Below are 26075 nucleotides of genomic sequence, written 5' to 3'. Positions count from 1 at the left end.
TGTGTGTATCCAGTAAGTAACGAACCATTCGATTTAGAGGATGCATTTTTTGCGGAAGAAGGGAAATAACTGTATAAGAAACAACTGGATATCAGTCAATGAAATGATTTGTAAAAACAGGCACCGTCGGTATATACTTTTACTGATTTAATGTTTGTTGTTCGTACATTTCGAGTTGATTTTGGTGGGTTATAGTAAGACACATACGTGTAGGTACATTGTGTGGGGGGGTGTATTTCGCTGGCATGTATTCAAAAATTAGTGCGTTGTGTGTGTAGGGAGCTAGGGTGTATAAATATTTTCGGATTTTGTTTAACGAAATAACAACCTTTAATCGTTCTTTTTTCTTATAGGTTGCAATTCGTTATCGCCGCTTATTATTGATAACTACGTGAAATTCAAACTATAGTCGCGCTTTTTGCTTCGTGATACCTCATCCCTAGGCCTTTCGATTGGTGTGTCCGCTGTGTCAAGCATTTATATACTTTTTTTATGCATGAATGCATGGTGATCCTGCATCAGCTAAACATATGTATACTACCTGCTACTTAATCAAAATTAACTTACGAAAGGTAACAATCGAGACAGCAGATCGATTTATTTCCTGCAATCTTCGGACCGCGATGTTCCATAAGACAGAATTAAGTCAAGGTCACAGAAGGAAAATCCCTCTATATGCCCATATAAGTCGCCTCATATGTTCACCTATGGGTATAATAATTTTCAGATGATGTTTTTTATTACAATTCGTCCATTAAAGCACGGACTTAGATAGCTTATCTAATTCTGTGATTAAAGATATTGCATCCTACATGCGGCAGCGCGATTTACCCCAAAACACCCCCAAAACACCCCAAAAAACACAAAAAAAACACCAAAAAAACACACAAAAACACCAAAAAAAACACAAATACATTTAACACTCATAGATATTTATATTTCTGCTTTCTGGCATTATGTAACATAATTATGTTTCCCGTTAATTGAATAGTTATAGCGACGCGAGTAATATCAACTATACGTATTTGAGTTACTTCCCCTGCAACAAGTTTACCTAACTAAATAAATTGATGTATATTTGAATAAATTGCTAAGTATAACGGGACGTATATATATACATGAACATTGATGTCTATTTGAATAAATTGCTAAATATAACGGGACGTATATATATATGAACATTGATGTCTATTTGAATAAATTGCTAAGTATAACGGGACGTATATATGAACATTGATGTATATTTGAATAAATTGCTAAGTATAACCGGACGTATATATATATGAACATTGATGTCTATTTGAATATATTGCTAAGTATAACGGGAAGTATATATGAACATTGATGTATATTTGAATAAATTGAATAATCAACATCGTCTTTGGCGAAGACGGAATCGTTTTCAGCAAAGATGATCTTGAGTATGAATCAAGAAAAGCAGAGCTTGAACAATATTTTGAAAAAAATCCAAAGTTTCAGCATTATTGGTTAAAGTTTCTTTAATGCAAAATCAAAGCATATGTCATGGCACCTCTTCGGGAAAAGAAAGCCAATGCTCTTTGGACCAACAACAATTCGGAGTCAATTAATAACAGATTGAAACAGGTTGCCAATTTCAAACAGCATAAATTACCTCAGCTAGTTGAAAAAATGGCCTTAGTGTCTCAAATGCAGATACTTGATTTAAGACGGGCATTACATGGAACTGGCAACTTTAGGCTAGAAGGCAAAACTACATCATTTGAGGTGGACCAGGAAATTTGGAGAGAGAAAAAAAACACAAAGAGAAAAAGACGCATATTTCAGGACCTTTTTGGCCAAAAGAAAGAATATTACCCGCGAAAGCAACTTTGCTAAGGCTTCAGGCACAGACTTATTGTGCCCAAAACCGAAGCAAAACTGTGGCAAAAAGCCACGTCAAAGGAAAAGACAAAAATCTGAAAGATCAAGAACAGTAAAAACTACCAATAGGCCAGTTCCATGAGTATTGGGTCACAAGTATCTACTGTACAGGGAATTTTGTGTTACGTCTTCATTTCATTTCCCCCATTTCTCTTATGCTACATATTAATAGATTATTGTATAGGTGAATCACAACATGATCCGCTATCTCTTCAGATATTGCTTTTCGCAAATGGACATGTTGTGTCATTCATTAGTTTAATTATATTTAATGTCATAAATTCTTCATCCCCCATTTTCCTTAGGTTATTTTATAGTGTTGTTTAAATTCCAAGTATTTAGGATATATATTTTTTCCATTATTTACGAAGATATCTCTTGGGATAAGTAAACCAGATCCGCTTAATTTGGTTTATTTTTTTCATTTTATATTATACTTGTTGATTTCGTTTTATTTTTATCATAACGTTTTCATTACACACTTCCATATAAAATTGTTTTATTTTATCAACTGATTGTTTAAAATTCTGACAACTTGTTCAAATAATATTTATTTCAACAATTCTTTTATGACAATTTCATGTTTTATGTACTGCAAATGTATTTTCACATATTTTAACAATCTTATTTTCATCGTTGTATTTGTAATCTATGTATATATATGTGTTAAAATTTGATTACCAAAATAAATGGTTATGATCAAATAATCTGACTGTAATTAGTTTTAGTTTTCATCCGTAACATCGCGATGCAAGGGAGGTAACACATATACCATACTCTCGTAATTTCGAATTGAAGGAATTGACAGTTGATGCCGAAAATCATGTTACTACATCATAATATTAACTGAATATTATTTAAGTGTCGTCTGTGGTTTTTTGTGGTCTTATCGGTGGTTTTGGGGTGTACATGAATCTACCTGCAGGTAGGCCTACTGTTAGACTCTAAATTTAAGAACTTTTAAAATTTCCTTTTAGCAAAATCAATTTTTGTATCTAGTTTGTCTTGAGAAAACTTTCACTTTCAATACTTAAAATGTATACAAAACACTTCTTATTTGACGACGTGTAACAATAAAGCTACGTTAGCCTATAGCTCAGAAAAGAACAAATCCATACGAACAGGCCCTAGGTGTCCGTAGTCACCACAACGCTTGAGTAATACTTTGGGTTTTTAGGCTTCCACCCAAACGTTTAATAGATTCCGATCTTCCCGCGAAATTGCAATCGAAGCAATACTGCCCGCCACAACATCACGATGAGTCTTTGGGTTGATAAACATCGTCCTAATTCTCTTAACAAGCTTGACTTTCACAAGGAGCAAGCGGCCCATTTAAAAAAGCTGGTTTGTATAACGCAATCAGGTATATTTTACGTCGTGATATGTATGAATTGAAAGTTACTACCATTTTGAAAGACCCATTGAAATGCATTGTCAATAGTCCAGAAGCTTTATTCAAAGTCGCATATACATGTAACATAATAACATTGGCACTGTAGTGCTATTCTTGCAACATAACATATGTAAAATTTAACAAGGATCATAGTACTTATGAATATATAAAAACAAGACAACAATTCAAATTAGATATGCCAAAAATATACAGTATATGAAATCACATTTTTGCAAAACAATTTAATAGTGAACACTTGAAAGTCACACAAGTTAAGACACTATCATAGTGTAATGTACATACATGCTAATGAAACAAAGTGTAAAAATTTACAGGATATACACTAATATAGTGTGAATTAAAAAGAGACAATGAAGTCATAGATTGAAACAGCTATAATTATGATATTGTAAAAAGTTATGATCTTTTAAATAATGCAGCTCGGGTCTAAAATAAATATCAAATATATAATAAGTATAGTCAGGTGCGTAGCTGCCACATAAGCAAATAAGCAGTTGCAGGCACATCAAAAATTCAAATATACTATTATATTTTTATTTATTTGTGTCAATTAAATGATGTGTGGTTCATTTGAAAAATATATTAAATTTAACTGAATAACCGACAGCCGACAATCAATACAACGTATCCGGAAGTTCCAACCTATAGGGTACCTGGTGCCGATTTTATTATTAGTATTTTTAAAGTTGTCAACATCGGAAATATGACTGCAAAGCCAACGGAAAACCTGCATCATCTTTGAAAAACAAGTTTATACATGACTTCTTCCAAGCACCTGTAGGTTCACATGAAACAACATCCACTTGCGACATTAACTTTGGCATCGACGAGTCTAAAATGGCTATTAGTATTAGGGCCTAGTAATGCCGGACCGACCGAACACAGTTCTGATCAGTCTGACTGTTGTTACCTGTGATATCTGGAATACAAGCGAGGCCGTTATTCGTCTTACTAAAAGTGAAGGTGGATATCGATATCCTGTCAAAAAGATGGGGAAAAGCTCACGAGTTCAAATTCCATACACGGCAACATTTTAACAAGCGATTGTCATGAAATACAACTAGGTCAACGGAGGCAGGTTGTTTTTCCGGAAAGGATGTAGTTTTGTGTATTTTTTTTCACCAATTAAAGGTCTTCTGAATAACAATTGTAGATTGATTTGTTACTAGCATTGTTGTTAAAGATTTTAGGGCGGATATATGGGCGTATAGGATCCATCTGAGTTTTACATTCACTTCGCCTGCAAATGTAATATGAAAAAGGCAAAGCCCCAAAGTCAGAAAAAAAGCCACGTATATGTAGCTTTTGCTAATCTGTGACATTATATAGGCCTTCATTTGTCCCTGTCATGAACTGATAAAGTATTTTTTTAAGAGTAGTCCTAGTCCTTTATTCAGTAGGGCTACTGGATATATATGTATACATATATCTAAACATCGATATAGGAGCTACCGTCATCTAATGTTCTGAGAAATGTTGATGATATAAAAAGGGTTTGGGGGACAACAGCAAAAAATCTGAAATTAATCTGTTCATATTGCCTCCGACATTTCAAATATCTAGTTAATTTAGATTCATCAGGAAAGAGATACGACGGAACGGATATTTTCGGGTAATTCCAACAATCGACACAATTTTGTCGGAGAGAAAAAGGAGAAAAAAGAGAGCTGTATTTCGCATTTGAAATACATTTGAATTTTTGCGATGCTTTCCAATAATAAAGTGAATGAATCAACCAAAAAATGTTGTCTGTAAATTAAATTAAAACACTCAAATATGTATCTAAAAAGCCACCAGATGGCACGATAAAAAAACATCTGGGGGGCATGCCTCCGTACCCCCCTACAATGCCTTCGCACCTTTGGTGCGACTTTCTGCATGCACATACAAAACAGCCCTGCAGATACGCGCCTGATAGTACTGAAGTATATTAAATTAAATAACAAAAGCAACAGTGAAATTAAAGAGTTGAAGTAGAAAACATTTGGTAGATTCCAAAGGGGGACAACTCACACAATATGGTGTGTGCAGATAGCACATAAGCAGACATTTTTGTTCCAGGTGCGAAGCAGCCCACAAAATGACCTATAGTTTTCAGCTTATCGAAGTTCATTTGGTAGGCTGTTCCACACCTGGGAAGCAGCAAAACGAAAAGATCTCTTACCATATGTGGAGGTGTTTACCTTTGGGATCTTTACCAGGTTATCTTGTCTCAGGTTGTAAAAAACTTATTTCCTCTCCACAAGCTTTTGTAAAATTGATAGAGAAATATCATTTAAAATTTTAAAAACATCTGGAACTATGTAAAGCTGATTACAGTTACTGAGTTAGCATATCTGGTAATCAGTGTCTAACTCTAAGGTCTGAAGTGAAATTGTCATTTAATTTCATTTACTCAACTGAACATTAATACGAAACTCAGTCGCATAGCTGTCAAACCTCCCTCACAGGGAAGGAGACTAACTCATTTTGGCCATTACCAAGCTTCCTCGAAACTTCCTCATCCAAGTCCAAACTCGCGCAAACTTGCACAAACTCAAAATCTACATTGATTCTGTGGTAAATTGTTCTCCTAGTTACTGCAGGGTGTGTAATGATCATAACAGGTGTGTCTGAATTAAATTAATGCTTCGTGAAAGAGTAATTGAGCAAAGCGGTTTTAGTCTCTTCACACACTTTATTCCTTTTAAGCGACATCAAAAATATGTTATTCATGAATATAATACACCTGTATACCAAATTTCAATTTGATATTTGAAAAATTGTCTGAGTTCCTGTTTCATTAAATGACTATGGTCACTCCAGATAACAGACCGATATGTTCTGTTTGATATATGAGATGTAAAAATCTTTAGGAACCTTTTAAATCTTAAGTCACACCACTGATATTTCTAACACTTTAGTTTCAAATGTATTAGGACGTGATATTAATTGCTCAAATTTTAAAACATGTTCACATCATGTATGAAAAATATCCACAGTATTAAGATTGTGAAAATTTCCAGTAGAATATTTGAATACAAAAAAATGTGTATTTGAATACCAAAATCTATTATTCCTTTCAGCTTTGATCTTCACAGGCATTAATTACTAAGTGTTTACTTTCACAATTACCCGTACACTGATGCACTAAAGGTCAGGGCACAAGCAGGTACATTGAACAGCATCGAAACAGGTCCTCCAACAATATGTAGTTTGATTTATATATATAATTAAATGACAGTTGTTTTCATGAAAACAAGAAACATTATTTTGACCACTTGACCATTTCAATGAATAGATATCAGTGACAATGTACAAATTTGTATATGTATGATTAAAGTCATAAATTTGCAACCATTTCACATTACAGGTAAACAGTGGGGATTTCCCACACCTGATTGTGTATGGACCCTCTGGGGTGGGCAAGAAGACACGGATCATGTGCCTCCTGCGCGAGCTGTATGGGTCAGGGGTTGAAAAGTTACGCATAGAGCAACACAACTTCACCACACCCAGTAAAAAAAAGATGGACATATCTACAATCTCTAGTAACTACCACATCGAGGTCAACCCAAGGTCAGTGGCTTTATAGCCCATAGTGGTAGGGGTCAGAAATCTATATTGTATCACTTGTAGAGGTCAATGCAAGGCCAGGGCCCACTTGTATAAAACATCTCAAAGTTAAGGAAAATCTCAAGCAATGTATTGCCTATTGGAAATCTTAGACTTGAGGAAATCTCAAAAGTGTAGATGTTTTATTTAAGTGGGCCCAGTAGTACTAGTTATTAACAAATAGTTGGAAGGGGCATAACAAGTCTATGTATATAATGTATCATATAATGTATGGCGTGTCTATTTTTGAGATTACATGTCTGGTATTATTGTGTGCTGTATTTACAGTGATGTAGGAAACAATGACAGAGTAGTCATACAGGAGCTCATTAAAACTGTAGCACAGACAAACCAGCTTGAGACTTCATCACAGAAAAGCTTTAAAGGTAAGTCTCATCAATATTACATGGACAAACAAGCTCATTTTAGTTCAAATTTCTGATCTTACTAAGTGTAATACAAGCTGAATGGACATTTGCACTGTTCCTACATAAATTTGCTAAATATGGCATTATTTTTTATTGAAATTGGGACAAAATTTGTTATTTTTTTCTTCATTTTGGGAAAACACGTTATTGTTAGGGAACAGCCTGTATTTTTCTGTAAAACTAAGCAATACATATCACTGTGTAGCTGTCAAGACTTTCTAAAGATCTAAAGGGAATCACTTTCAGAAAACTCCTTGTGTATTCATCTTAGAATTTCAATGATGTCATTGACCTTTGTGTTGTTTGTATAGTAAAAGTGGTCCTTTATTTGTACTGTAGTGGTCATTCTGACAGAAGTTGACCGTCTCAGTGTGGACGCCCAACATGCCCTGCGCAGAACTATGGAGAAGTATATGGCTACCTGTCGCCTGATTCTCTGTTGTAACTCTACCTCCAAGGTTATCCCCGCCATCCGCAGCAGGTGCCTAGGGGTCAGGGTGGCAGCTCCCTCGATAGAACAGGTAAATATCAGTCTGGATGTAGCTAGTGGATAAAAGGGTGACAACACCCTGTATAGAACAGGTAAATATCAGTCTGGATGTAGCTAGTGGATGAAGGGGTGACAACACCCTGTAAAGAACAGGTAAATATCAGTCTGGATGTAGCTATACTAGTGGATGAAGGGGTGACAACACCTTGTATAGAACAGGTAAATATCAATCTGGATGTAGCTAGTGGATGAAGGGTTGACAACACCCTGTATATAGAACAACAGATAATTAAAAAATGTGTGAAGATCAGTGCATAAACTCCCTCTGTAGAACAGGTAAATACATGTAAATCAAAATGAATGCATTCATTAGCATTGTGAAATAATGCAATCTTTTGTCAACATACTTACCATGTATTCTTTCTCTATTCCAGATAGGTCAGATCCTTCAGAGTGTTTGTAAGAAAGAGGGACTAAGCTTGCCGCTGGAGCTAGCTACAAAAATTGCTAAAAAAAGTAACAGAAACCTGCGTCGTGCCCTGCTGATGTGTGAGGCTTGCAGAGTTCAACAGTAAGTAACATATTACTGAGATTAATTTCAAGAATAAATAGCATGTAATGAAGATGAATTTCAAGAATACCTCACATGTAACTCAGGTGGAGGTCAACAATAAGTAACCTGTAACTCAGATGTAATTGAACAATAAGTCACATGTAACACAGGTGGAGGTCCACAGTAAGTCACATGTAACACAGGTGGAGGTCAACAGTAAGTAACCTGTAACTCAGATGTAATTGAACAATAAGTCACATGTAACACAGGTGGAGGTCAACAATAAGTCACATGTAACACAGGCGGAGGTCAACAGTAAGTAACCTGTAACTCAGATGTAATTGAACAATAAGTCACATGTAACACAGGTGGAGGTCAACAGTAAGTAACCTGTAACTCAGATGTAATTGAACAATAAGTCACATGTAACACAGGTGGAGGTCCACAGTAAGTCACATGTAACACGGGTGGAGGTCAACAATAAGTCACATGTAACACAGGTCGAGGTCAACAGTAAGTCACATGTAACACAGGTGGATGTCAACAGTAAGTCACATGTAACACAGGTGGAGGTCAACAATAAGTCACATGTAACACAGGTCGAGGTCAACAGTAAGTCACATGTAACACAGGTGGAGGGTAACAGTAAGTCACATGTAACACAGGTTGAGGTCAACAGTAAGTCTCCTGTAACACAGGTGGAGGGCAACAGTAAGTCTCCTGTAACACAGGTGGAGGTTAACAGTAAGTCACATGTAACACAGGTTGAGGTCAACAGTAAGTCTCCTGTAACACAGGTGGAGGTCAACAGTAAGTCTTCTGTAACACAGGTGGAGGTTATCAGTAAGTCTCCTGTAACACAGGTGGAGGTCAACAGTAAGTCTCATGTAACACAGGTGGAGGTCAACAGTAAGTCACATGTAACACAGGTGGATGTCAACAGTAAGTCACATGTAACACAGGTGGAGGTGAACAATAAGTCACATGTACCACAGGTGGAGGTCCACAGTAAGTCACATGTAACACGGGTGGAGGTCAACAATAAGTCACATGTAACACAGGTCGAGGTCAACAGTAAGTCACATGTAACACAGGTGGAGGTCAACAGTAAGTAACCTGTAACTCAGATGTAATTGAACAATAAGTCACATGTAACATAGGTAGAGGTCCACAGTAAGTCACATGTAACACAGGTGGAGGTCATCAGTAAGTCACATGTAACACAGGTGGAGGTTAACAGTTCAGGTGGAGGTCAACAGTCAGTCACATGTAACACAGGTGGAGGTCAACAATCAGTCACATGTAACACAGGTGGAGGTCAACAATCAGTCACATGTAACACAGGTGGAGGTCAACAATAAGTCACATGTACCACAGGTGGAGGTTAACAGTAAGTCTTGTGTAACACAGGTGGAGCTCAACAATAAGTCACATGTAACACAGGTGGAGGTCAACAATAAGTCACATGTAACACAGGTCGAGGTCAACAGTAAGTCACATGTAACACAGGTGGATGTCAACAGTAAGTCACATGTAACACAGGTGGAGGTTAACAGTAAGTCACATGTAACACAGGTTGAGGTCAACAGTAAGTCTCCTGTAACACAGGTGGAGGTCAACAGTCAGTCACATGTAAGTCAGGTGGAGGTTAACAGTAAGTCACATGTAACATAGGTGGAGGTCAACAGTAAGTCTCGTGTAACACAGGAGGAGGTCAACAGTAAGTCTCCTGTAACACAGGTGGAGGTCAACAGTCAGTCACATGTAAGTCAGGTGGAGGTTAACAGTAAGTCACATGTAACACAGGTGGAGGTCAACAGTAAGTCTTGTGTAACACAGGTGGAGGTCAACAGTTAGTCTTGTGTAACACAGGTGGAGGTCAACAGTCAGTCACATGTAACACAGGCGGAGGTTAACAGTAAGTCTTGTGTAACACAGGTGGAGCTCAACAATAAGTCACATGTAACACAGGTGGAGGTCAACAGTTAGTCTTGTGTAACACAGGTGGAGCTCAACAATATGTCACATGTAACTCAGGTGGAGGTTAACAGTAAGTCTTGTGTAACACAGATGGAGGTCAACAGTAAGTCACATGTAACACAGGGGGAGGTCAACAGTAAGTCTTGTGTAACACAGGTGGAGGTCAACAGTAAGTCTCCTGTAACACAGGTGGAGGTCAACAGTAAGTCTTGTGTAACACAGGTGGAGGTCAACAGTAAGTCTTGTGTAACACAGGTGGAGGTCAACAGTAAGTCACATGTAACACAGGTGGAGGTCAACAGTAAGTCTTGTGTAACACAGGTGGAGGTCAACAGTAAGTCTCGTGTAACACAGGTGGAGGTCAACAGTAAGTCACATGTAACACAGGTGGAGGTCAACAGTAAGTCTTGTGTAACACAGGTGGAGGTCAACAGTAAGTCACATGTAACACAGGTGGAGGTTAACAGTAAGTCTTGTGTAACACAGGTGGAGCTCAACAATAAGTCACATGTAACTCAGGTGGAGGTTAACAGTAAGTCTTGTGTAACAGAGGTGGAGCTCAACAATAAGTCACATGTAACACAGGTGGAGGTTAACAGTTAGTCTTGTGTAACACAGGTGGAGGTCAACAGTCAGTCACATGTAACACAGGTGGAGGTTAACAGTAAGTCTTGTGTAACACAGGTGGAGCTCAACAATAAGTCACATGTAACACAGGTGGAGGTTAACAGTTAGTCTTGTGTAACACAGGTGGAGGTCAACAATAAGTCACATGTAACACAGGTCGAGGTCAACAGTAAGTCACATGTAACACAGGTGCAGCTTACAGTAACGTATATGTGCAAGTCTATAACTCCAATGTAGTCCGAACATGTAGCTAATGATCAGGTGTATCTTGTCTTATGTGTAACTAAAGTGAGACCCTATGATATACTTAAAGGTACCCTTTCCGACCTGACCAGGAAGTGACAGAGCCTGATTGGGAACTGTATCTGAAAGAGACGGCAAATCTCATTGTCGAGCAACAGTCACCAAAAAGGTAAGACACTAAAAATTATCACAGTCACCTCTCAATCAGTCACCTCAAACCTACTTGAGTTGTTGATTCCAATGAAGCAGTAAATGCTGGTAAAGCAGATATGGGAAACAGAGCTCTTTTTTTTTAAATTTTCATGTGTAAAAGATAAAGGTATTTATAGGGTTTGTTTGGAGAACAATTTTATCATCATAAGCATTGGTGTTCCGCCTTTATCTGTGTGCTCAGGATATGGAAATTACCCTATCTTCCAATCAAATTCCAGGTCTCATGATCTTCAAGATCACCGGTCAATGACAAATGTTATTCCGATTGTTTTTGCCCAGAGGAATACCATTAAAATTATGTAGAACAATATTTTGAAAACAATCTTCTGTGTGTGCGCTCATTAACATTTAAAATGGTTCACAATGTCACCTGTCGTAAGCAGACATTCTTTTTCTCCCTCAAAAAAACCAGTCCAAAATGGAAAAATCCATGCTGAAGTTGTTCTCTTTTCGATTACTCTAAACTGACAACCTGTAATAAGGAATTGTCATGTTACTGGTAGATGGTATAAAATAGTATAAAGATGATATGTTTATCTTGAAGTTGTGAAATTACTTCAAATTGAGGTGATAAATATGAAAGCAGAGAAAGCTTCAGTAGACTAAGTTTGTGTTGTGTCGAGTTACTGAGTACGCTGAGTATGCTGAGTATGCTGAGTACGCTGAGTATGCTGAGTATGCTGAGTACGCTGAGTACGCTGAGTATGCTGAGTATGCTGAGCTGAGTATGCTGAGTATGCTGAGTACGCTGAGTATGCTGAGAGGTGTTACCTGTCTATAATTTTGTATCTTCAATTATTGTTACCAGATTACTGGAGGTGCGGGCACGTCTGTATGAACTGATCACACACTGTATACCAGCTGACGTTATAATGAGGGTAAGCTAAGGAAAGATGCTTCCTATCAGATAGTTCATGTTCTACGGGTTAACTGACATCCTGGCACTTACACTGTTTTCTGTGTATAAACCAGATCTCTTTTGACATCAGTTATTCCCCTTAGAATACTGAATAGTGTCACTGTTGTCTTGTCTTCTATATACCTGTATCACATATAGGCTAAAACAAAACCTACAAGGATAGTGAAGTAATCAAACTTGATGGATCACATATTTTGCTGTAAGTTGAAATTGTATGTTTACCATTCTACTGTTTAGGTTGTACACTAATTTGAAGTTGTCTTTGAGACATATTTCATTTAGAATGTTCATATCACCTCACGCTGCACTCATTTATAATAAATAGCACTTAACTTACTCATTGACATCATTATTGTTTGATTCATCACCTTATCCAGGTCTTCAGTTCTATTGATGTGTGATTTCAGGGCCTACTACAAGAGCTGGTGAAGAATTGTGATGGAGAACTTAAATTGGAAGTAGTGCAATCTGCAGCATACTATGAACACAGACTACAGACTGGGCAGAAGGCCATCTACCATCTAGAGGCATTTGTGGCCAAGTTCATGGCCATCTACAAACGTTTCTTTGAGGAAGGCATTGCGGACCTGTTCTGATTTAACCTGTAAATGACCATATGGAGACCATTTTTGAGGAAGGCTTTGCAGGTGTGTTCTGATGAATAATATATACTGCCTCCTGCAAATGTTTCTTTCAGGAAGACATTGCATATCAGTTCTGACAAGTGCTATTCATCACAGTTTCACAGACAATATCTGTTGAGTCATTCATGATAACACATACCTGTTACTGTGGTAACCATTACGTGCCGCGTTTTGTTAGAATGTGGTATTTCAATTAGGGTTTATTGTGAGATTGTTAACAAGTTTGTTATTACATCATTTAAATGCTACCTGTTGCAATTAGTGATGGTTTCCAGGACTACTGCCATTGTTACAGGTTCTAGTGAGAGTTTACACCAACTCCACGTTTAATTACCGCGGCATTGTGAGGATCGGCGAATGAGGTGCAGAGTTTGGTCACCATTATGTTGATACAATTGGCCATGGTGAAGGATTGTTGACCAAAAAGCAGTGTTCTGTTGTTTTATATATCTTTTGTATTCATTGTGCTACTGCTTTCTTCAGGACAATGTGTTTTGATGCAGTCATTTAGTTGATGACAAAGGGACTGGCTGTTAGAGACCTCGTTGTGTGAATGATACTTGTGGACAGTGCATGTTAAACTGGGATTCCATGTCATCTTATGGAATTAAGCATCTATTCATGAAATGTGCTATTTGAAATATAAATTATTTCAAAATTGAATATTAAAAATGTATAAAATAAATTTAATATATGTACATGTAGTTCTTTTTGCATATATACTTAACCTTTGAATACTGTTGTATAGAGTTCAAAAACAAATAAGTATATATAACGGGAGATGCCAGAGAGAGCTCTATGTAAGATTGATCCATCAGTAAATGCACCTTGTGGTAACTTTGATCAAACTTCATACTACTGTGTATGACAGTGTTCTTTGAGAGTGAAGTTGTTGGACGAGCTCTTTACTAGCACAGCTCTGTGTAACAAGAACTTACACTTGAAATTTGAGAAAAATCTGAAAAAGTGATAACTTGAATGATCAAAATCCAATATGGCTATCTGTGGCAATTTTATTTTTCTGATCAGACTCAATTTGAAACAATCAACTTAGCACCAATGAAAATCAACTAAAGATCTGTCTAGTACTTTTTCACAAATACAGTGTACATGTTGTAAAAGCAAACTTGAACTGTCGAAATTCACGATGGCTATCTTATTTTCCCAATCGGGTTCGGAAATTAAACGTTCACTTCCTGAATAATGTTGCTGTCAAAGTTTAACTCTCAAGGATCAAGACTGTCGCCTATTGGCCATCTTAGTTTCCATCGGGAACGTTCACATACATGTGACATTTCAGAACGATCCTTCCAGTGCCTTCTGAGAAATAGTGGTAACAATTTGTTAAGACAGACCACAGATGAAGTTATTTTGAATATCCCATCATCAGAAGATGGTGGGCTACAAATCTTTTCCGAAATTATAATGGAGTAGTTGTGACCTTATGTGGAGGAGGCTCGGTTCATTTTATCTGAAATGAAATGAAATGTTAAGATGAATTTTATTTTATAGGCTAAAAGTATTTTATAAGCAAGTTCCCAGTAGTTCAGCAATCGGATCTTCAAAAGGAAAAGTTCCTGTATTAAATTGACAGTTTAATATGTTTGTAAAAGTTAATGGCAGATGTTTTGTTGAACTGCCATATTCTGAGGTTTTGTGAGGCCAGGTGTTTTCATCTTAATACAAGAGATCCCAGAGGGATCTTGGCGCCGACCTTTGTCCCATCTTCATTAGTTCTTTGTCAGTTCGATCTTTTCTCTTCTTCCCTCTAATCTGTTTGATCGAGTCATGTTAACAGTAAATGCACCTCGAGGTAACTTTTGATCTAAACTTAATACTGATGTGTATGAAAGCCAACCTTCAAAGAGTTGTCATTTCACATATTTACTAGTACAGTACTTAATATGAAAGAAATAGAATTGATCATTGCAATATGAGAAAGATGTTTTGTTCTTCTTTTAATCCATTTTGTTTTTATGATCAGTCTCAAAATATAACATACACAACGAGGGATCAAGGGGAACCTACATTTAAAATTTGAGAAAGATCTCAAAAATTGCCCTGCACAGCTAAGGACCATGGGGAACCTACAAATAAAATTTGAGAAAGATCCCTCTGGTACTTCTTGAGAAATAGCGATAACAAACTTTCAATATCAAAATCTAAGATGACTGCCTGTCGGCCATGTTGTTTATCCGATCAGTCTCTAAAATTGCCCTGCACAGCTAAGGACCAAGGGGAACCTACATATAAAATTTGAGAAAGATCCCTATGGTACTTTTTGAGAAATACTGATAACAAGAATTGTTTAAGGACGGACGGACCACGGACGCAGGGTTTTTGAATAGCCCACCATCAGATGATGGTGGGCTAAAAAGAAATAAAAGAAATACACAAAACTTACAGTTTAAGTTTTTAATAATGTTGAAGCATAACAAACAAAATCCAAAACAATTCATTTCAATTCTTAACTAAATAGGTTCCTCACACTCTGGACTACAAATGTATTCCATTCTTGTTTAAAAGCACCCCTCCCACTTTAGATAGTGATAACATAACAGGTTTTACAAACCCTCACACTTTTGACAAAACCAGTCTCTCTCTCGACTAAACCTCTATCTCTCTCTCTCTCGACTAAACCAGTCCCTCTCTCTCTCTACTACATCTCTTCTGCTCTGCAGAGTGATTACAAGAATGGTCTCTTTGACCATGAGCCTCTCACTCTTAACAAAACAAGTCTCTTCCACTGTAAAAATTAAGTAAAATGTAAGTCCCTGAATACAGACTGATCGGGATATTGGATTTAAATGCTCCAAATACAGATATAATATGCATGCCATGGTGAAGAATACAGAATTATTTTTTTTAACATATTTTTTATTTAACTCAATAAAACACAATAATGATATGGTGCATTAAATACAACTTTTCAATTATAATTTCTGCTGTAATTATGTCAAAGATACCATAACCTTAAGTAAACACTTGTTCCGACCTAATCCAAGAGACAACTTATTGGGACTTTAGCAAATTACGCTGTGAGAATAAGCACACATGTACAGCTAACACATTATTGACCAGTCATTTCAAAGGAATTTGTAACACTGCAAAAATATAATATTGTAATTCATGATCACAAGAAGCCTTTCAACAATCATTCTGATACTTTCTACAAAGAGCGTAGTAGCAGTATATGTGAATACTTGCAAGCATGTAGAAAATAGGTTCTTATGAAAACCTTACATATTTTATATACATAATATTTACATTCATTTATGCAAAACATCAGTGTAAATGCGACTTTGCTTTTTTCAGGTTTAACCTACAGAAAAACTATTTGCTTCAAGGCTGATTTATGATTAATGATGTTGCTTGAACAATCAGATGAAGATGAAATTGTAGGTATTCCTCTTACAAAACTGAGGTTATTTTTTTTTTAACTTTTAACCATCAATTTGATGTAAAGAAATTGGTGCCCAACACTATATTCACATTAAGAACCTGTGAATGTGCACCACTGATTGAAAATTCTGGATCTGCACCTAACAATGACTTAATACAACACAATAATGATATACAGTGAAGTCCATAGGCACAAGACAGAAATGGTGGGTGTTTAGCAGTCATTTAAATTTAAGATTAATAGAATCTTCCCCTACCTTGCTTGAGGGTGTGACAGAAATCTCCTACCCGAGGGTGATGTTTTTTTGGTTGTCTAACCCGAGGGTTAGACTACCAAAAAAATCACCCCGAGGGTTGGAGATTTCTGTTAGACCCTCAAGGTAGAGGATGATTCTTTTTCTCCCATCCTATTATTTCCGTCACAGCTCCACCGACAGTAGTCTGCCATATTTGTAAACAAAAACACATGTGGGGTATGCCTATCGTCATTCACTTTTGATGACGTCACAATTTACCGATGACATATTTTAATGGCGTCACAATTAAACATGTGCGAATCGGCACGAGGCTATCTCCCCCTAGGGGGTGACAAGCTGATCTTTCCCGTCTAAAACGGGAGACAAACCTGTGAAGGGTGGGAGAAAATCTTGTGATCATACTATCCATTAATTATAAGTTATCTTGCTCATTCCACTGCAGTGATCTGTCTTAAATGAGAAGTATAGGTTCCCATCAGGAGTTTTGGTTTTGACAGGTATAAGGGAAAATCATAAAGAAAATTCTTAGCAAAGATATGACTGAAGGCAAATAACAAAATTGTTCTTAAAGAATACAAGCACATTACTATGAATGCCATACCAAGCTCCACATTGCTATGGAGTCGATTAACAATGTACACATCGCTATGGAGTCGATAAACAATGTACACATCACTATGTAGGCCACATACAATGTAAACATTGTCAGTCTTCGTTTCTTAATCACTCTTTTAGAGGTCTATCAAATATTTCCTTTTCTATCGAAATTGAAAAGAAAATGTGTGTCTCCTCTGATCTTTCTTCAAGTGATCACAATAAACATAACCACAAAATAAGACTTATTTTTTCTGATGGTTTAAAAAACAAAAGTCTCAATGTGTTGTCGACAAGAAGACGGACACTCTTTTACATCTTATCTACATATTGAAACCAATCACTTACATCCGGTTTAAGTAATTGTTAATTAGCAGTAATATATTACCGATACAGCTAACAGCAGTATTTTCTCATCTACACATTCATATCATTTTGGTCTTATATAATAATATTGACAGGATGGCACTTTTAAAGGTATATTCTATGGATTTCTCAAAAATATGTAGACTACAAAACAGTAACAATGTTAGTAAGATTGACTTTAAAGTTTGTTAATATGATTGTGTTCCCTATTGGAACACATGTTTATAGACAATCAGTAACAATGTTCCATTTTAGTTCTTGGGCTTATTTGCCTGTGAAATATATATATATAGTTAATCCACAACTCTTAATGTTGTTGACTCATGATTTGCTCTCAACCATTTAGAACAATTGAACATTTCATTTCTTTGTGATAGAACTAAGTTGTACCTAAACCAGTAGTACCGTATGTATTAGGCAAAAAGTACAGAATATCAAAATAACTGTAATCCCATCAGTGTTTTGGTCAGTTTTAAGACGCAATATGAACAATCATTTAATAATATCTATTCTTTAATATCAAATAATCAAATATGAAGCGGTCAAATGAAGGTTAAACTGTTTGAAAAATTGTGTACAGTTCTGCCAAATAAACAGCCTGCCCACCTTAGGGCTAGAAGCTTAATTGCTGTGTTATATGTTATGGAGTACTGCTTGGTTTATGTATAACTTTCCTGCAACACAAAGTGGTCTGCCCTATGTTCATGAAAAGTCATCAATGTTCATACACACAACTTATTGAACTTAACATACATAGAGTGATATGTTGATAAATGACATTCGAATGAAACAGAAGAATTAGGTGTCTAATGTTCCCATGACATTAAGAGCAGGTAACAGACCTCACATCAGGCATAGTATTGTTTCTTTGTAACAAGGCAGAAAAGTGAGTTTTGTCATTTATCACATTTTCCTCCCACATATCATCAATGTCTGCCCAAAAGGGGCCACCAGCTTCACTAGAATCACTGGCTCCTAGAGTAAAGAATACTTTATCCTTTCTGAAAGCTGGTTTCTTGGACTTTCCAAATTTAGGCTCCAGGACTGACATTGAGGCTACATCGAGCTGTAACACATCATTTTTCACATCTAGATCTTCTAGGTGTTTGCGTACATAGTCGGTGAGGGAGGGAGAGGAGAAAGATGATGGAACCTGTACAACAGGCTGTACCTTCACCGCTGGTGGCTTTTCCTGGATGGACATGGGGACTCGTACCTCTAGCTGTGGCTCCTCAACAAAGTCATACATGTATTGTTCTGTGTGATGGAGAAAAAAGACCATTTTACCAAAGGATTCCCCAACACCATTGCTAGGATCAGTTTTATCATTCCTTCTCTACCCAAAGCTTGACAGCTGTACCTGTTCATAACCAGTTTTTTACATGACAAATTTTAGTGTTAGTTCAAACAATACTTTTACAAATAAACAACAAACTTTAAATAGATGAATGAAGTTTACTATTGAAAAAGATTCAGTTCATTTTTAGCTTTTTAATCTTTTCATCGACAAAGCAAATAAACAACTTGCCTTTCCAGTTGGGAAAGGTTGGGCGACGTGGACCCTCAAGACGGTAGAGAGCACTCTCATTTCCTGCATTGGCAGCTTTCCTATATAAGGTCATGGCCGTGACTTGATCCTCTGGTAGTCCTGTTAACCAACAAACGTTTATTTTTATTTTTATGAAATACTTTACCTTTGCCGAAGTAATAGAGAATGTCTCCTAAATAAGAGGTCTATTAGATTTCCGTTTCTTTAAATTCCTTCACATTAACATTGAATGTTTAGAAGTTGATAGCAAAATATCTCTATTTTACTATAAATGAGGTAGGAAAAGCAAGACGCAATAACAAAAATTAAAATCCTACCTCCTAGTCCATGTTCATGGAAGAATGCTAGATTGTAGATGGCACCATCATGTCCCTTGGTAGCAGCCTGGCTGTACAGGTCTGCCGCACGGCACTTGTTCTCCTCCACTCCAAGTCCCTGCTCGTAGCACAGAGCCAGGAAGTACTCTCCATCAGAGTCCTGTAACAGTAGAGACTTCCTTACAACTAGTACTAAACATAATGCTATTTCATCTCAATGCTAAACATACTATTCCAGCCAAATGCTAAAAACCTAGAAATACACTTTAAGATCTGAGAGCCAAACAAATGCATCACAATTATTATTGGAGTCAAATATTGACATTACAAAATGGGGCCCAGTCACTGCTAAATATAGACGCACTATGTTTGACATAAATTAAACAATAGCATTACCCTTGCAACAGCACTGAACATAAGCAGTATGCCATTAGGTCCCTGGATTTCCTAACTACCTGTCTCAGACTTAAACTAATGAGATTTGTGTGTAGTAACTGACAGGAAATCATCTTTTTGTCAAGCCAGAGGGGTCATCACAGACAGGTGGTCAGAAAGAAACCTCAGCAGTATAAGGGTGAAAAGGAAGTGGAAATGAATGAATGTCAAACTCCATCTTCTTGTTTTTTAATAGGCATGGAATAGTATAATTAACTACTGCTAATGAAGGGAGGTAACTCACATCCTGGCCAGCAGCAGCTCTGAAGTAGGCGACAGCCTTGTCCAGACAGGACTGTTTCTGCCCCATGATGTGTACTCCCATGTAGGTCTGGGCCTGGAACATCAACAAGGTAAATCATCCATTGTACATGTTATATAAAAAAATAACAATTTAAAACACGCCCACCAAAGAAAGAGAAAATGAATTGAACTCTGTGTCAAGCGAGTGGCTGTAGGCTGCATTTCACTATCTAGTCAAGCCTCATTAGTCAAGCCACCACCGAGCACTGGGGCAACCACACTGAAGGTGTCTAGACACTGCAATAGCTGTACTTGTGGGGCCAGATACTGGGATATTAAGTCTGGTGGGTGGTGCATACTGGAACAACTACACTGACTATCCAAAAATGTCATTGTACACCAAATCTGGTTACTCAAGGTGAAATAGTATAGAAGATATGCACGGACAAACTTTTTCAAAAGTAAAGGTCAAAGGTTAATTCATAGGTCACAGTGACCTAATTTTTGCACTCTGTCGTCCCAAGGTGTCCTTTTACACCAAATCTGGTTACTCCAGGGGAAATAGTATAGAAGATATGCCCCGGACAAAAAAAATCAAAAGTAAAGGTCAAAGGTCCCAGTGACCTAAATCTTTCACTCTGCCATCCCAAGATGTCCTTTTACACCAAAACTGGTTACTCGAGGTGAAAAAGTATAGAAGATATATGCCACAGACAAACTTCTTGGACAGAAGGACGGACAGAGTGCAAACCTATAGTTCCCTCGGGAACCGATGGGGGACTAAAAAGTAGATGATAGAGTGTTTCAACTGGATATCCCTAAACATGTATACCGGTAATTAAAGATATGAAGTCTGTCTACTTGAATTATTCTTTTAACATATGTCAAGCCCGACACACTGGTTCTTGTTTTGTGTGGTAGTGAGAGACCGGGTCCTACCTGTGCCAGTCCAAGCTCTGCAGCCTTCTCCATGAGTTGAAGACCGTATTTAGGCGATGTCAGTCCTTCTTCCTCCCCAAGATAGAGTAGGGCTAGGTTGTACATGGCCTGAGGGTGGTTCTCCTTCACTGCTCGCTCGTACAGTTTAACAGCCTGCATACACATTTGTACAGTTAATGTGATAGGGAATGTAGATTTTCAATTTCAGTGATAATGTTAAACTAACCTGAACACTATTGGGCTAATTAAGCACAGATGTAAAGCATTAATAAATGTTTCTGGGCTAAAAAAAAAGAAGATGTTGATTTTCCAAAATGTGTTGCAAATATTCACAGCTGATTAATGGAGTCATTATTTCTCTTTTGAACAAACTACCTTTTAAAAGTAAAAATTTAAACTTGTTGAAACAACATATACTGCTTTAGTTTGAATCCTTACAGCTATGACTGCTACAATTGTTTATTTCTTTTATTCTGTACTCAGTCATCAGATGTAAATTTACACTGCAAGCATATGTTGTCTAGACCCAACTCACAAACAGCCAATCAGGTCAATGTCAGATTAAACATAGATTATCGGGAACTATTATAGTGCATTATTTGAGACATTAAAACCATTCATTTAAGCTGTATATATCATATTTAGAGATATAGTTATTTTGAGTAATAATCCCTGCTAATTTGCAGATGTATGCATTCAGCGTGAAATTATTAACTTCAAATATTTCGGATTTGCCCAAATGTACAAATACCTACACACATCTGTACACAGCTAAACAACTGACACAACACAGAAGATAATGTCATCAACAACAGTACATTCGTAATTCAGTGACACCTGAAAAACATGCAATTTAAATGTAACCCAAAAACAAACAAAACATTTTCCAACACAACAATGACATCATTAACACATTATGATATGAAAAATAGATCTTTCATATCGAACTAAAATTTAGAGTAGTATCATAACCTCAGAAATATTCACCTGTTTCATGTTTTTCTTTACCCCACGCCCTGTCTCGTAACACAGACCCAGATTGAAGCTTGCCTTGCCGTACGCTGAGCTACTAGCTTCTGCCCAGTGATTGGCAGCCTCGGTCAGCTGACCTGCCAAAGCTTTCTTAAGCCCAGCAATATTTTGTCCAACGGCTGCATATGTACGACAAACTGTTTCAAACTCCTTCATTACTGTTTCTAAAGGATCAAAGGAAGACCCTCTTGTGGTCTTGTCTTTTTCCTCCTCCACAACCCCAGCATCTTTCTTCACAGCCACATCCTAAGAGGATATCAGCACGAAGATTACAATACACCACAGAAGATAGCAGAGGTCATGAATATAGGATATGTACCGTAAAGGTACAGGTAGGAAAACAATGGGCTATATGAATAGACATTTGAGAAAAAAGTTTATTGAGATTGGGAAAGTTTTGTTATTAGAAGTTAAATATCACTGGAACAGAAACAGATTCCACCAATGCTTTGATTATAATTCTAAACTCTCCATGAACCTATTTTCCTTTGCTTGATTCACCTTTAAGTTAAGTGCACCTCTAAAAGTAAAGCTACAATTCAAATTGCAAGGTATTGATATTTATTATGTATTATTAAAAGTAAACATTTTTGTAACTCTTACTACCTGTTACTTATTACATGTACCTGATTATAACACATGGATAGACTTTGATCAATGCAAAGATTCACCTTGCCATTGCCTGACAAGCACTACATACCTTGGTGTCTTGAGTACTAAAATTCAATAATGGCCCATATCTTTCATACAGGTCTGGCACGGGGCTCGTACGCTTTCCATCTGAAGGAGGGGTTTCATTTGTTTCAAGGATAGATTTCTTACACAGGCAAGGTTGGGGCAGCACACTTGATATCTTGAAGAGCAGACATTGGGAGTGCTTATCTTTGTCCTTCGATTTCTCCCATCTGTCTATCAGTAGGTGGTACCTGGTAAGCTGTAGACCAACCACCACAATCGTCCCCTAGTGACACCAACAAACACCATGGTAATAACAAACAGCACAGTAACATCAACAATCATCACAGAAACATAAAGCCAATTTACATATGGGGAATAAAAGTTAACATACAACTACTTATAATACTGTACTTGAAAAATACTTTAAAATATTTTTTAAATATCTTGTTCTTTGATCAGAAAAAGAAGGTATATAAAAGCTTCAGTTGAATTTATGTTAAGTCCAGAATGTATGATTATCTCCCTTTCCCATTCTTGGGGAAAACAAATGATCCAGTAAAAATGTGTGATGACACTCACCCATCCAAAGGCCTCACATGATCCTGGTCCACAAAAGAGTGTCCAGAAATTAGGTGTGTGTCGGTAGCCTTTCTCTTTGTCAGTCCCCGACTCCTGTTGCCATTGATTGTCATCATGGGAACTTTCCTGATGGTTTGTCCCAGCTCCTAGCCTGTAACATCATTGTTTCTTTCTTTATTTAGGGTATATGTATTAAATATGCAACTGAACACTGTTGTTTGGACAGGTATGCTTAAAGATTGGCCATCCACCCATTTACAGTATATTTCACCAACTTAAAAACTACACAAAAAGGTATAATTTTGCTGTTGCCGACTCAGAAAGAGGGCTTCTCTTTTAGCTCACTGGAAGCTGAACATTACACAAGAAGACTAATTGTAACCAAGACTAATTGTAACCAAGGTCAACAATTAACAGTAACCTCTTCCTTCTAGCATTTAATTTGCTCTGATAGATTATGAACTTGTGTGTATGAATATATATGTATACAATAATAATCTACTTCCTAGCAGAACAACACTCTTTTTAACAACAGGTTGACATGTACCGGTATTGGGCTTTGTACTGCTGGCGTCGGCTCTCTGCACATTTCTTTGCTTCGTCTAATTCGTCTTCTTTACAAACACCAGAAGCTGAGGCTCTGGGACCATGCAGGTGGTGACGGAGGGCTGCAGTAAAAAGTAACAAAATGTTAAAATACAGTGTATATATGTCAAAGGTATCTAATTCAAAATTAAACATAAAAAACCAGTCAAGTTTTAAAATTTTAATCATCCCACAAGTTAAATTGTCCTCATTTAATTTTTTGTGCAAGTATATAATTACCATAGGGATAACAATTTATTTAAACTTTTAGCCACTTTTTAATAACTTAAAACTCCAACATACATAACAGAAAAGGGGCAACAGTTTGAACTTATACGTACAAATTAAAGTTCTGTATATATAACTGCCAAAAAAGCTACAAGGAGGAGCCTACTAGTACTTCTTTAGACGAATATTATACTCTATAAACCAAATCTGAGAGCAGAAATGGCACGTTGTTACTACCACAAAGTGGATTGAATAAAGTGAAGGCACAAAACTTCCGAATGTGATAACTGCATCTGTGAGCTTTTCAAAGCGAAAGCAGTTGTGCAGAAAATATTTGCCTATCAACAAAGTTAGCAGAGATACTTTTATATATACATCAGCTGACCTCCACAAAATTTGGATAGAAAATATAATAGACAAACAACATGGTTAGACACAAACTTTGTTTGTTTGGTAAAATAGATTATTTACTAGTCCCTCATCAATGTAACTAGTCCACGATTTCCTGATAAGGAAACAACAAAATATCAAAAGTAAAGACTGTAGGGGACTTAAAATAACTACTGCCATAATAATGATATGGTGAAATTTTAGGAAAATTTTGACAATATATCTTAATCTCCCTCCCATCCCCTAACTCCATATTGCAGTGGGGCTAATATCTAAGAATATTGTTCAGGTCCATCAGAAATTAAACAAGTCCACAAGATCAAGAAAGCTGGTGGACCTGCGGTCCACCACCTATTAAAAGTTATTGTCAACCCCTGCGTGACGTCAGTATAAAAAATAAAAATGAAACATGAAACCAAATATACATGAACAAAAAATGTGCAATAATTTGGAAATTGGAGAAGTTGTTAATTGGATTGATTTATTTAGATCTAAGGGACCCCATTGGAGTTAAGCCACAAGTTGGCTTTCTGGGTCATCCCAGGTAAAGGCCTAAATTAATCTTATCCAATCCAGTTTTATGGCATAAATAACTTATAAATATATAACATCTGTAATAATATTTATATTTATGTCCAATCTGCAAAATGTGATATGTGTATGATCTGCCTTTTACCTGAATAAATAGTATTATTAATATCATTATTGTTGTTCTATTGGGTAATATGCCCCTATATTATGACTGTATTATCTAGATCTAGGTCGAAGAACTTTTTACTGTGTACACAAACCCCTATATAAGTATATACTTAGAAGCTTGGATACTTGCCAATTGGTATTTGTTCAATCTGAACAAATCTGTGCAGATGACAACAACTGTATTGTAATTTGCACACACACATAAATGTAGTATAGGATTGTTAAATGGAGTAAAGTTGTGTCTAGCTGTTACAGTAGTCGTGTACATGTACGTATTTCTGTGTGGAAATGAAGCGCAAATGTGCAAGAATATCATAGTGCTGTTGCAGTAGAACTTGGGACTTCCAAGGCCATCATTTAACATTCTAGCAATAGAACCAATTTTTAGTATCCATTTTAAACAGTAATGAAATAGTTCGTCTAGACTTCAAAAACATATTTTAAAACCAAAGGATTAGATATAAGGGAAGTAAATAGCATGGCCATCCAGGTCACCTTGGATGTTTTGTTATGTTTTTTACTCGAGTGTGACACACCTTACTTCAAGATGAAAATATCCTTAAAAAAAACGTTTAAGAAATTCATCCTCTTTTTCTGGAATAAAACACAAACCAAAGTTTACTTACCTCTGGGAATTCCACTGAGCCACCTCCACATTGCTACATATTTCGTGTAAACATCACAAAATTTTATAACAATTTGTTTGGCATCCGCTTCACCGGAACACCACGTGACCTCTTTTCGTTGTTCTCGTGCAGGATCATCCCACTTCGAC

The 26075-nt window shown here is 36.7% G+C and overlaps 2 protein-coding genes across 2 annotated transcripts; one reads left to right on the top strand and one right to left on the bottom strand.

Moving 5' to 3' along the window:
- Positions 1 to 3116: 3116 nt before the first annotated feature.
- Positions 3117 to 13700, top strand: LOC110445789 (replication factor C subunit 3-like). Its single transcript, XM_021490578.1, has 8 exons — positions 3117 to 3246; positions 6669 to 6874; positions 7199 to 7296; positions 7678 to 7859; positions 8263 to 8399; positions 11302 to 11400; positions 12253 to 12322; positions 12771 to 13700. Exons 1-8 carry the CDS (start codon positions 3160 to 3162, stop codon positions 12957 to 12959), a joined length of 1068 nt encoding a protein of 355 aa, XP_021346253.1. The 5' UTR covers positions 3117 to 3159; the 3' UTR covers positions 12960 to 13700.
- A 1707-nt stretch (positions 13701 to 15407) lies between these two features.
- On the bottom strand, positions 15408 to 26059 carry LOC110445788 (death ligand signal enhancer-like). Its single transcript, XM_021490577.1, has 10 exons — positions 25927 to 26059; positions 23946 to 24066; positions 23399 to 23549; positions 22842 to 23102; positions 22097 to 22387; positions 21110 to 21262; positions 20172 to 20264; positions 19493 to 19652; positions 19155 to 19274; positions 15408 to 18883 (listed from the first exon to the last, which is right to left on the bottom strand). The coding sequence occupies exons 1-10, from the start codon at positions 25955 to 25957 to the stop codon at positions 18450 to 18452; spliced, it is 1815 nt and encodes a 604-aa protein (XP_021346252.1). The 5' UTR covers positions 25958 to 26059; the 3' UTR covers positions 15408 to 18449.
- Between the last annotated feature and the right edge of the window lie 16 nt (positions 26060 to 26075).

The sequence above is a fragment of the Mizuhopecten yessoensis genome, unplaced genomic scaffold, assembly GCF_002113885.1.
Source record: "Mizuhopecten yessoensis strain PY_sf001 unplaced genomic scaffold, ASM211388v2 scaffold2369, whole genome shotgun sequence".
In the NCBI taxonomy this organism is placed as follows: Eukaryota; Metazoa; Mollusca; class Bivalvia; order Pectinida; family Pectinidae; genus Mizuhopecten; species Mizuhopecten yessoensis.
Note: the sequence above shows the minus strand (reverse complement) of the source record. Positions and strands in the feature narration are given on the sequence as shown.